A 13,344-nucleotide genomic window follows, 5' to 3' on the forward strand; every position below is an offset into this window, starting at 1 on the left:
GTTATAGAAAACTACAATTCTGAATGTAATTACCGAAAATCCATTATGAATAATAGTATTTTCCCAAAATTAACAAATAAATATCATTAATGACGAGCCATTAAATTTGACACTATTCAAAGTTTTATTTAACGATTGATTCTGTTTAAAATCCAATAAACATTAGATACAACTTTCTAAAATAAAACGTGTGAATTATTGCGAAATCTATTACCGTCGCCAGATATTTCCAATCAAGAGCTTCGTTTATGAAAATATCAACTTGCGTTAAAATTAGTTTCGTTTTTGTCTGATTAAAGTTTAAGAAACACATAAAATTCTAATCAAAATTTAACCAAATTATTATTATTAAAGATAACGGCGTCAATTTCAAAATTAAACATTTTGTATAGTTTCAAATTTGATTAATTCCAACTTATTTTCATCATTTATTGTTATCTGTGTTTGTGGAGGTTAAAAATTGGGAAAAAACAAAACAATTATTTCATTGAGTAAATTTATTCGTACAATTATTATATTCACAGTCCTTTAAGGATACATTACAGAATATATAAATCCTAGGATTAGTGATGATGATGTGGTATTCGATAAAAATACAAAAAAAAAATCTTAACCTATTAGAATCCATCAAAAAATAATGAATAATTTTATTTTACGTTGATATTTTTCGACTACACCTCGTAGGTATAAATAATAATACACGTTCTTATACATATCTCAATGCAATAAAAAGAGATAGAAATAATTCTTAATTTTTAATTATTAACACCGACTATTACTTAAAAATTTGTTTTGAAAATTAGTTATCAAACACCTGATTGTGTTTTTATTTCCATTTTATTGTAAATAACTAACAAATTTAAACAAAATATTGTCAATATTTATGAATTTATTACAACACACGACAACGTAACAGTAGCCACTAATTGACATTATTGACAGATTACGTTCCAGCGTTGCCGATTGGAATATGTAAACATCCAACACGACGCCATTTTCTCTAAACTCAACTCGATCTATTCAACATATTTCATACTAATTTAATTAAAATAAAAACTATTCGATAGTTTTATCAATCGAAATCCAATTTTCGAAAACTTCCCGGTAAATCGCTTATTCCGTTTTCGTCTAAATTCACCGGTTTTCTTCTCCTGATGATTCCTCTATCACTGAGAAGATTCATGTCGTCGTAAGAAAGGAGGCGTTTCCTCTTTCCCTCCAGTTCCGCTTTCCACAATCTAATCATCTCTTTAGATGGAATATCGCCACCGAGTTCCGAGGGTAAACAACGCCTGTTCACTTTCGTATGCAACTGATCTATAGACGAATGAACCTGAAGCGGAATTCATTTGTTGAAAAAAAATTAAAAAGAGGTTAGAAATTACTTACGTTAAGTCTCCTTTTCAATTTATCACTTGCGAGCGTTAAAGCAAAATCGAAAACAAACTTTACTATCGATGGCATGTTCAGCACGTCGATCTGTTTGTGTCTCATCGGTATGGATTGCTGCGAAAAAGAAGTGAAACATTTCACTCGACTATTGACTAATTTAAAATCCATCTAAGACGCGGCAAAAACAATTTAACTCGATGTTTAGATGAGAAAACCTAGGTTAGGTTACGTTAGATTAAGTTAGGTTATGTTAGGTTAGGTTACAATGAGGTTAAACGGTAAAAGCATCGAAATTGGGGAGATTTTTTTCAATGTTTATGAATATTGACTCAAGCTACAAGAAATATATGAAAATTTTCAAAATAATAACTACAAAATAAACTTACCTCGCCCCACCTCACCATTATAGCAAATTCTGTAGCGGTAAATAGAGGTACGTAATTCAAACTAGCACCGGCTAAATTAGCTACATGTGTAACACCTAAAATTTGATTTTCTTCATCATCTAACAACGTTTCGTACGTTAAAGCGAACGTTTTAGCCAAATCCACACCATTGAATTTATGTAAATTGAATTTACCTGAAAAAAAACATTTTGAAAGGAGAAAAGATTAAATTAACCGTTCAAAAAATTGTCAAATATCAATTTTTATATCATTAAATACGAATAAACCCTTATTTTTTCGAATTTCTTTAATTTCCTTACTACTATGAAAATCTGGCAACGTTATTTCATTGACATATGACGTTTTGATTATTCGGATCAAAATCCCGCTGCGAACCTACTGGGTAGGCAACCATTTCATCACCATTGAATTTCCTATTTTTTTTCTTTATTCTACACTTACCAATATCATAAATGATGACTCTTCTACCGAAAGAATCTCTAAATGGACTAACGAATAAAAATCTACAAAAAATATATATATAAAAAGGATCGTAAAATTCAAATTGGAAATAAAACTAACCCATCACCGATAATTTCGGAAACGTTTCTATCCAAACAATCCATATTGTACATGAAATGCTTGAACCTTTTACGGAAATTGAGATATTTCAATAAAATTTGTTCTGTCATACTTAAACTGAACTTTTTCACGCGAAGAAAACGCAGCAAGAAGCTGTCATCTGAAAAAATAAATCATCCTTATTCAATACATTTTAATAGTTTATTCTCATAATAAAAATAATCGTTATTGTATAACAAATTCAACAAAATAGTCCCAGAAGTACCAGGCTTGACCTAGAGATGGCGGTAGTTGCTTGTATAATCTGTGTTTCAATATTAGAATGTTTCTTTCTAAATTTGGCACACAGATGGCGCCGCCATTGAGTACTAATCCACCGTATAGTCCAGATCTGGTCCCCAGTGACTACTGTTTTAAAAACAACGTTCGCTGCTAACAAATTTAGATCAAATGAAGAAGTAATTGATGAAACTGAAGTCTAATTTGACAAATTTTTCTACAAACACGGTATCGAGAAGTTAGAGATGTATTTTTCTTAGTTAATCACACGATTATATTGAGTGATGTGTTATTAATTATTTAAAAACGTTTTATATTTATTAAATAATCGACTGTTACGTAAAATAATGTTCCATATTTCTCAATATTAGTGACTCAATGAATATTTGCATGCAAATGACGTAATATGGGAAAAGAAAGTGCATTTTATCTAATCATATATTACTTCACGAGAAATATATTTTCATAAAATCGATAAATGATATGTTTTGATTTAAAATGCTAACGTCCAATAAACAAACATCCTAAACAATCACGATTTTTTAATTAATAACTTAAAGTAGGTCATAAAATTTAAGCAATAATCTTTTTTTTTTAGTGTAGAATAAGTAAAATGAAGTTTGAGAAAAAACAAAGCCATTAATTGTGTCTTTTGAAATTTCTATTCGAGATTACAGTAAATCATGATGATTAATATTACTAATTAATTTGAATATCTTTTGTATCGAATGCATTTATATGTATGACACGTAAAACAGTACTTTTGGATTATATAAGAAACGTGGTAGTTGTTAAATGTGTTGCATACTTTACTCTACAATATCAAACCAATAAGAAACGTGGTAGATGTTAAATGTGTTGCATACTCTTCTCTACTCAATGTCAAATCAATAAGAAACGTGGTAGTTGTTAAATGTGTTGCATACTCTACTTTACTATGTCAAATCAATAAGAAACGTTGTTTATGTTGAACAAATTGCATACGTTGGATTGAAAACGAAAAAAATCAAAGATTATATTTATGTTTTACATGATGGAGGGTACGGGGATTTTTATATGGGACAAATGTTCAGCTAAATATTAACCCTGAGGGTAATGTGGCGCATAAAGTCGGTTAGTTGTTGAACGAGTTACATATGTCACACATACGTTATTATACGAGGGAAAAATGTGAATTTATACGGTTTGTTATCTTACCAGTTAGGCAATTCTCTATATCGGGATGTTGATTAACCCAATTGCGTAAATGAGCGACGCATTCCTTTCTGGCGTTTTCGTTTTCCCTCAATTCTTTGCTGGCAATTTCGAATAATTCTTTTTTCAATTTCCTATTGAAAAATTTGTTGTCGCGAATATTGAAATTACAGCGATCCGTCCAGGTATCCATCATTATTAGTTCTGATTTGGTAGTCATCTAGAATTTAACAAATATACAGGGTTTATAAATGAGTCTCGTATATTGAAAAATTCTCATCAAACGTGATTTTTTCTAAATTTTATATAAAACTAAGAGTATAATGGTATAATTCGTTACGTAAATAAACCCGACATCGACATTTTTGTATAATTCCATAACACACTTTCTTCAACATAAATGACACACCTTATATTATATAATTTGGAATCTGAACTACTCCAAAACTGGACGTAAGCATAGAGGCGGTTTGAACTCGTTTAAACAGGTCGATTTTTTATTTCAATTTACCGCATTTACAAATTATCATCTAGTATACAGGGTGTGCTAACTTCGTCTGATTAATGTACATAAAAATAATAAAAGAATCCGGTATTACATTCTTCTGTAACATTTCTCAACATAGTGGATATTATATACTAGATACATGTCGTCATTTTTTCGTACATCTCAAGGTGAAAGTAAAATAAAACAAGTTAGGCATAAACTAGAAGAAGTTTGCACGGAATTAAGAGTTTATTAAATGGATACGACCCTAATGACGTTTTTAACTTTTTATCAAATGTTTTCTTGATAAAATATTCAATATTTAGAAATGAAAAATGTCACGACAAGGAAAGATTAACGATCCTGCTTTGTACAAATTCTGCAGGTGCACAAGATTCACATCTGGTGAGTAAAAAAAGCTGTAAACACTTTAGGATTAAAAATAACCATTTCAAACAAAAAAAAATACCGATTTTTTTATGTAGAATAAAACTTCAGCGTTAATTTTAATATGAATAAGGATTTTTGTTAATTAGTTTTGTTAAATTCGACCATTAATATTAATTAAACTCATTTAGTATTTATAAAATTGTAATTTATTTTGTTTTTTGTGAATAAAATTTTTTACAAACCGTTTTACCGGATGAAAAGTCGATTATATTTTATTTTTATTTATTTATATTTATACCACAATGAAATTGTTTTTATTATACTATATTTCTTGTAAAGCTATAGCAAGGTTATGAACAAAATTTTGATTTGAATAATAATTCTTAGTAATACGTGCGAAAACCAAAATTTAAACAAGGTCAAATACAGTAATAACCTTTGAAATACCCCAAATGTTTTTAATAATTAACATTTTTCTAACGAAATGATTCGCAAATAAGAATAAAATATTCAATTATTTATTTATAATATGAAAATAAGAAAAATAAGCATTTAGAATTAACAGTATACAAGGTGTTTTATGTTATAAACAGTAAAATACTGCGTAGCAAAGTTTAGACGAGACCGTACGACCTTCGAAGACCAAATGAGGTGACGACTCCAGGAAAATCCTTCTGATGATCGTCAACTGCTAGCAGACGGCGGAGGCATTTCAAAAAGCTCGGTACATGGAAAATTTAGGCACGAAGAAGCTGTGCGCAAGATGAAATGGAACAAAAACAACACCGTGAAGATGTTTCCATCGAGTTTCCTACGTAACTTCACATCCAGAACAAAAACATTGAAATCAAAAAGGTTTTTGGGATAATTTCCATTAACTATCAATGGTGGGTGTTACGCGGACTTACTGCAACGTTTGAGCGAACAAAAAAAGGCCGAATGCGGTAAAGAAAATGTTATTTCATCAAGAAAATTGATGAATCAAAGTTTGGATTGCTACCCCTTGCACCATATTCGCAAGATTTAGCCCCCTTGGAGTATTTTCCGTACCCAGTTTTGAAGAAACGGTTCGGTGGTCAAATATTTTCGAACGATGAAGATTTAATGGCTATTTTGAGGACCTTGACGGGTATCGAACTTATTAAACGTCGCTGGGAAAAGTGTATGGGTCTAAAAAGGGAAATTACGTGAAAAATAAATATATTTGCGATTTCTTTGTTCGGCCAGATAATTAATTAGATGAATCTCTAGTAGTTTTAATTTCCCCGAAGTGTCTACGGTTCTTTTGAACCTTCTAGATCTCCACACTGTTTCCCATAAGAAAATTCCGAGTTGTAGCTTTGTAATCTTGTATATCATGAAATCATCGTCTTCTTAATGTGAAAAACGTATATAAGAAACTCATTTTTAAAAAAAATCAATTTTGTTAGTTAATTTCGAGTAAGTTTGTAGTTTTTTCCAAGATTATATTTCAAATTAAAGGTCAATAAACGACGATACCCACCTTGAACTTGATTTTAAATACTTTCGCTATTATACAATTTAACAAATCAGTATGTATGTCATGATTTGATTGTACTTATTATTCACTTGCAGCTTTTTGTAAAATAAAAATATGTAGAATCGATTAAGAAGATAATTCCGTAGTGAAAAATCATCATCATTCATTGTTATTCATTAATTTAGACAATACCTCGGATAAAACAAAATAATTTCAGAAAATTAAAAAATTATGCAAAATCATCGAAGTGAAACTGTCAATTGTCAACTGTCAACATTGAAGTGGCTAGAGTCGCTTCAGAACGTTCCGGAAGTGTTTTGCAGTGTCACTTTCACAACATGGAACACTCGAAACGCAACTTTCGATATGTAATTGAATACAGAACGAACAAATTCCAGATGACGTCGTCTAAAAATTGTATTTTAAATAAATAAACTTCGATCGTACTCGTAGTCATTTCCATACGACTTAATCTATTGAAAGTGTTGATGATTTGAAGTAGTTGTTGTGGGTAGAGATGAATGACTTTTTTTTCACGTCAATTGATTGATTTGTCAACAGGTTTATCAAATGATTTTAGTTTCGTTATTTACCATAATAATAATCATCTTCAACTTATATTTATAACGTAATTTCTATCGTTTTTGTCATTTTTGTTTCTTATTATAAATACTTCACTCGGATATAATTATAAAGTGGTTAGAATTATATATTTTGTTAAGATTATACAAAATCATCGAAGTCAAACTGTCAACTGTCAACATTGAAGTGGCTAGAGTCGCTCTAGAACGTACCGGAAGTGTTCTGCAATACGGAACTGTCACTTTCACTGCATGGAACACTCGAAACGCAAATTTCGGTACGTAAACGGATACAGAACGAACAAATTTCAGATGACGTCGTTTAAAAAAATATATGCGACGACATAATTTTGGGAAAAATGTTAATTAGAGGAATTTTACTGATTTCTATAAAAAAATAATAATAAATTATCGTGTTTTTTATGAGATAGAATTAAGAAGTCATTAAACGTTTATCATTTTTATGACAATATTCAGATTGAACGTTAAAATTGTCGATTGTTTGTATAAAAATATCCAATTGAGGTTATGTGTATCGGTTACAATATAGGTTAGAATCATCACACAAAAAACAAACTTATATCTTTAATTAGTTATAAAAAATGATAATTTGAATTGAAAAAAGGGGGTATAAAATAATGAAAATTGAAATTTACTTTGTTTTTCAAAATATCTCGAACATATTGAGAAATATGAAAAAAAAATTTGAATAAAATTTGTGGAGAAAAAAATTACCTATCAAATTGTTGTAGATCCCTTTTGACGTATTTGCATTATAAAACGAGATATTTGCAATAAATAATTGAAATTTATAAATCAGTTAATTGTAATTTTAAAAAATATATAAAAAATAAATTAAAACGTGTTTTTTTTTTATTTTTTAATTTAATTTAATTCCGAATTATAATTACTATAATTTTTTTTTGAAAATATTTACTTATATTTTTCCAAAAATTTTCAAGATACATGTTCTAAATGTTTAAACAAAAAAATACTTTTTTGGGAAAAAAATTTACAAATCTCTTTAGTGAGTAAAAAATAATAAAAAAAAGAATAAATTGACCATAAGTATTTTAATTTATTTTTATTAATATTATTATTAATTTGAATCTGTTTGAAATTCGAAACGAAGCACTAAATTTTTATTAAATAATATATAAAGAAAATAATTTTTTTTCTTTCCAGCCCTATAGAGAAAATGTCAAAAAATTCCTTAAAAATATAATTTTTGCAATAAACTATTTCGAAAATTTAAAAAATCTATTTTTAGAAATCATTTTTTTCGATTGACATTTCAACAAAACATATTTTTCGAAATTTTAAAACAATTTTTTTTCCGAAAAAATTATCGAATCAAATTATTCAAGACTCAAAATAAATTCAAAATTTCGTAACAAACTTTATGGATAATCATTAGAATCCACATCATATATTTTAACACGTGGTTTTGGCTGGTCTAAAGTCAACAACCTACGTGCTACAGGGTAAATTCGAAAGTATATATTATTAAAGGAATCGCGAATATAAAACTTACCGTTGCTGTTTCAAACAAGTTCACCCACCGACAACCCAACAACTTGCACTAAAAGAAAGACGAATACCAAACCACCGAACAGAATATCCCCACCGCAATCGAGTTCTACATAGTTAAATTACGTGATAATTAATCAACAATAAACATATTTATTTAAACAAGATCATCGAAGCAAACTGCACAATATTTAAAATATAAAACTTTCACTATCATATCATTGCACAAACAATTGTGTACAAAAAAGTGGAAAAAATAATTGGAAATTACGTAAAACTGATTTAGTACAACAGAATAAAATAGATCGAACGGTCTGGGAACAAAAAAAAACGTAGAAATCCGTTTGTTGTATTTTATACAACTGAATCAACACCCGTCAGTCTGATTGCTTCACTAATTTTTATTTTTGAATAATATAGTTGATTCCCGACCTTAATAATACACGTTTCGTTTCAAATTTCGCCAAAAACGATCAACGTCTTTTGCATATTTCCTTCGGGATTCTTTTTCTTTACGAACTGCTTTGATTTATATCTTTCAGATATTTTGGTGTACTACGATTTCAAAGGAATACCTCTCGTATGGTTTACCAGCAGAAGTTAACTTGTAAGGGTCGTTACGACGATTTATTATGCCCTTATCGAGTCACATATCCCTTCTGGAGTACGTGTGGTGGTTTGAGCAAATCTTCAAACTACAAAAAAAACGCTTTTATATATTTAATCAAACTAAAAACTGCCGGGATTTTTTTTAAAGATTCGTAGTATTGACTATTACTTCCTAAATCAATTTTGAATCCTTTTGCCTAATTCCTAAGCACGCTTCTTCAATTTTAGAAAGATCGTTACACAGATATCCATTTAGCGGCTCCGCGCTCAGAATTAGTTAAGGGCTCAATACTTTACAATGGAAAAAAGTGCACAATCATTTGACAATTGAAATCAAATTTGGGTGGAAGGTTAGTCCGCGTCCTCTGAATCGGCAAACGCTTCAAGAAGACGATTAAGGTTACACGCTTTCTCAAAAATTTTGAAAAACAGACAACGGTTCAAGATTTTCGACAATTTATAAACAAATTTCGAACTTTTTCGTTCCATTCGGCTGTTCCGCATTGTATAAAAGACATATCCATTTAGCGGCTCCGCGTTCAGAATTAGTTAAGGGCTCAATACTTTACAATGGAAAAAAGTGCACAATCATTTGACAATTGAAATCAAATTTGGGTGGAAGGTTAGTCCGCGTCCTCTGAATCAGCAAACGCTTCAAGAAGACGATGAAGGTTACACGCTTTCTCAAAAATTTTGAAAAATAGACAACGGTTCAAGGTTTTCGACAATTTATAAACAAATTTCGAACTTTTTCGTTCCATTCGGCTGTTCCGCATTGTATAAAAGACATATCCATTTAGCGGCTCCGCGTTCAGAATTAGTTAAGGGCTCAATACTTTACAATGGAAAAAAGTGCACAATCATTTGACAATTGAAATCAAATTTGGGTGGAAGGTTAGTCCGCGTCCTCTGAATCAGCAAACGCTTCAAGAAGACGATTAAGGTTACACGCTTTCTCAAAAATTTTGAAAAACAGACAACGGTTCAAGGTTTTCGACAATTTATAAACAAATTTCGAATTTTTTCGTTTCATTCGGCTGTTCCGCATTGTATAAAAGACATATCCATTTAGCGGCTCCGCGTTCAGAATAAGTTAAGGGCTCAATACTTTACAATGGAAAAAAGTGCACAATCATTTGACAATTGAAATCAATTTTGGTTGGAAGGTTAGTCCGCGTCCTCTAAACCAACAAATTTCGAACTTTTTCGTTCCATTCGGCTGTTTCTCGTCTTTTTGAAAATTGAAACAATGGAAATTTGATAAATACGACATCTACCGTGACAAATCGACAAAAATGTTACGTTCAAACATTGAATTTTTAATGCGAATAAAAATTCGATTTCCCGATTATCCTAATTCAAAATAATTCACCACTTGTCGGCCTTCATTATCGACCTTAATGTGGTTAAACGAGTATTGGAACCAGAATCAGAGGCCAACGATGGTTGCGTCGTTTCAACTTCTTTCGAGGTATGGAAATTTATAAAGAAAACAAGTTCGGTTACTTCCTAGAATAAACAAATAATTCTTTAACAAAAATTTAAAAATATCTCTCAGTTATACGGTGACTCGATTAACAACGTTGGTTTCGCAACTTTATAAACCTATAACTCGACACCATTTTCACTAACTCTCGAATTTTCCCCGTATATAAAATATACGGAGCGGTAATCCCGAAGGTCGATTGAAGAAAAAGAATAAACAAAATCATGTTGCAACAACTACTATAATTGTTGTTATATCATCGTAGTTTTTGTTTAAATTTATTTCCTCGACTTTCGTACGTGTACGTGTGCGTAGCACTTGGAGAAATGACCCACTTTTTTCCAGTTACGTCGCTCTCGTAAACGATCACATCCATTTCATATTTTTTTCTTTTGTATAATTATTACTCTCCTCGATTACATCACGTATACTAACAAAATACACTCAAATAAAATGTACATGAACGCTAGACGTTTTCTAAACAAATTTAACAAATTAATTTCGACACGATTTATATACAGGATGTCTTAATTATTAATTAAAGTTCGTTATGTATTGAACTTTGTATTCGAATCGACTGAAATCATTCCAGTTTCCTTTTAACGTCGTCCTTATTTATTATTATTATTATTTTATCTTTAAATATTAACAAGGTTAACGTGAAAGAATGTCATTGACATTGTAGGTATAAATTATCAACCAAAGACCAGTCTGGTTATTATTTTGAATATTTTAAGGTTTTTTCCATACACAAATATACGATTTAAATATTTAAACCGTTTAATTCTTTCTTATTCACATAAGTTTTATTTCTAAAAATCACATTTTGATTTTATTTCACGATGTACCTAATTGGAAGTAATTTGTTTCGCACTGTTCACTTCTTAAACTTTATTTGATTATATGTATGTTATTCAATACCATTAGCTCGTTTCAATTATAGTAAAATGAAATTGATGGATGTCTTGAAATATACTTTCATCTTTATTAATTATTATCTGGCATGATTTATTGCTGAATAGCAAAAAAATATTGAGATTTCATTCATCATTTAATAAAATATTAGAAAAAGATATTTCAATTTTTGAGAGAATCCCTTTGATAATAGGCAACCAGCATTACTTACCTAAATTAAAGTTTAATGTGAATACAAAATATTTTGTCAATTTGTTATATAATAATTTTATAAACTTGAGTTTGATAATTAAATAAATAGAGTTTTCAATTTCTCACAGGATTCGAAATGTTCCCAAAACCTTGGAATAAAACTATAAAATTTAAATCAGATGTAAGCAACTAACATAACCTATATTAAATCTAGACATCCTTTAGAATTATGTATTTTTTCGTTGTTTATTTAAGTCTTATAATAACAAAATATCAGAAAAAATATTTCTTCGAGTAATTATTCATTACAATTTTGAAGAGTTCAGTGAAGATATAAAAATAATAATTACTTTAGATCAGTTGATGGCAATCAGCATTACACCAGTAAAAAAGTATGATTTTATGGGACAGGCGATGTTATTTTGAATTCTATTATATTTGTAGATGAATCTGGAACGGCCAGAAATCTTGGAAATTCAATTAAAGCAAAAATATGCATATTTCTGAGAGAAAAAACATTTAAATTTCGCGCCATTAGTAAAATTTAAACTGGCTAGATGTGACTTAAGAAACTACATTGTTTACTAAACTAGGTGGCGCCAGTTTAGTTCCAAGAAATAATATTTTAATGACCTATCTAAACAAAGATAATCTGTGTAAGCTTAATGTCAAAGTTTTATGTACATACAGTGCGAGACTCGAATATGGACTAACAAAATTAGTAATTTACTGAAATGTATCTATTGAATTTTATTTTTTGTTTACAATATTTCAGTATAATACAGAGTGAGTCTTGATTGGGGATTTTATGATATGGTCATTTGTGTCAAATCACAGATTTAAATGAAAAAACAATACCAAAACACTTTTCATAATTTTTATTTTTTAAATAAACAATTGTTTACCATTTACCCGAGTTAATTGATAAACATTATTTAAAATCATCTCTGCATTCTTTTCATTTTTCTTTCCAATTTCTTCTGTTTCTTTTCGTTAACTTCTGGTTCGCCCGAATCAGGTTGTATAAAATATGGTTGTAAGATGTTTTTCCATAATATCCAACCACCTCTACACGGTACCGCTAACCACAAGTACCAAAAGTAATTAGAAATAAGAGAGGATAGTAATTGACAACCAGCAGTTAGGATGATTATGTCTTTTACGTGCCTGAAATTTCAAATATTATTCGAAATATATGGAAACTAATTGTTAGAATTTACTCCGCTATTCCTCCTTCCATATTTAAATCGACACCGCTATCTAACAGCTGTCCGGTTTGTGTGTATTTGGGTTTAGCCATATACGCCATAAATTGATAACATCCTATATAAATTAAACATGAAAACAAATATAAAACCTAAAAAGTAATTAAATAATTTTTATAAAAATACACAAACATTTCGTAAAACTCACTATACTTATAGTTGAATTATAGAAATACAGAATTAATAATGAAACGGCATTTGCTGATACTGCCATATTTCTGTAAAATTTTAACGTAGATACATTTTCTTCGGCAATTTGCTTCGCACCTTTAGTACCTTGTTTACCTTTTTGTTGTGGCTGTAATAAAATAATTATTTTCCCCCTATATTAGTATTTTTATGAAGAAAAAATACTTACGGCCATTTTGATTATATTTAATAACGATAAGACCAAAAATTGTTAAAAGTTTAATTCATAATATAATTAAAAATTCTCTATTCAACATTCCACGTTGGAACTTTTCACTCATTTCACATTTATTTTGATTTTGGTTATATCAAGCATAGACTACCACATAGACTAGAGTTTCGTTGCAACAATAGCATATTCAATAG

The 13,344-nt window shown here is 29.5% G+C and overlaps 2 protein-coding genes across 3 annotated transcripts; both read right to left on the reverse strand.

The window, feature by feature from the left end:
• Window positions 1-479: 479 nt before the first annotated feature.
• On the reverse strand, window positions 480-8,387 carry LOC130895588 (clavesin-2-like). 2 transcript variants are annotated; one of them, XM_057802963.1, is made up of 7 exons: window positions 8,327-8,387; window positions 3,837-4,053; window positions 2,361-2,520; window positions 2,241-2,302; window positions 1,779-1,972; window positions 1,390-1,506; window positions 480-1,333 (listed from the first exon to the last, which is right to left on the reverse strand). In XM_057802963.1, the coding sequence occupies exons 2-7, from the start codon at window positions 4,051-4,053 to the stop codon at window positions 1,073-1,075; spliced, it is 1,011 nt and encodes a 336-aa protein (XP_057658946.1). In that variant the 5' UTR covers window positions 8,327-8,387; the 3' UTR covers window positions 480-1,072. The 2 variants fall into 2 exon arrangements, with proteins under 2 accessions (XP_057658946.1, XP_057658947.1); XM_057802964.1 differs by lacking the exon at window positions 8,327-8,387 and adding an exon at window positions 6,215-6,627 and having other exon boundaries at window positions 486-1,333.
• Window positions 8,388-12,387: 4,000 nt separating this feature from the next.
• LOC130895590 (transmembrane protein 208) lies at window positions 12,388-13,286 on the reverse strand. The gene is made up of 4 exons (XM_057802965.1): window positions 13,148-13,286; window positions 12,938-13,087; window positions 12,745-12,881; window positions 12,388-12,691 (listed from the first exon to the last, which is right to left on the reverse strand). Exons 1-4 carry the CDS (start codon window positions 13,151-13,153, stop codon window positions 12,466-12,468), a joined length of 519 nt encoding a protein of 172 aa, XP_057658948.1. The 5' UTR covers window positions 13,154-13,286; the 3' UTR covers window positions 12,388-12,465.
• Window positions 13,287-13,344: the final 58 nt, after the last annotated feature.

The sequence above is a fragment of the Diorhabda carinulata genome, chromosome 6 (assembly GCF_026250575.1).
Source record: "Diorhabda carinulata isolate Delta chromosome 6, icDioCari1.1, whole genome shotgun sequence".
Taxonomy (NCBI): Eukaryota; Metazoa; Arthropoda; class Insecta; order Coleoptera; family Chrysomelidae; genus Diorhabda; species Diorhabda carinulata.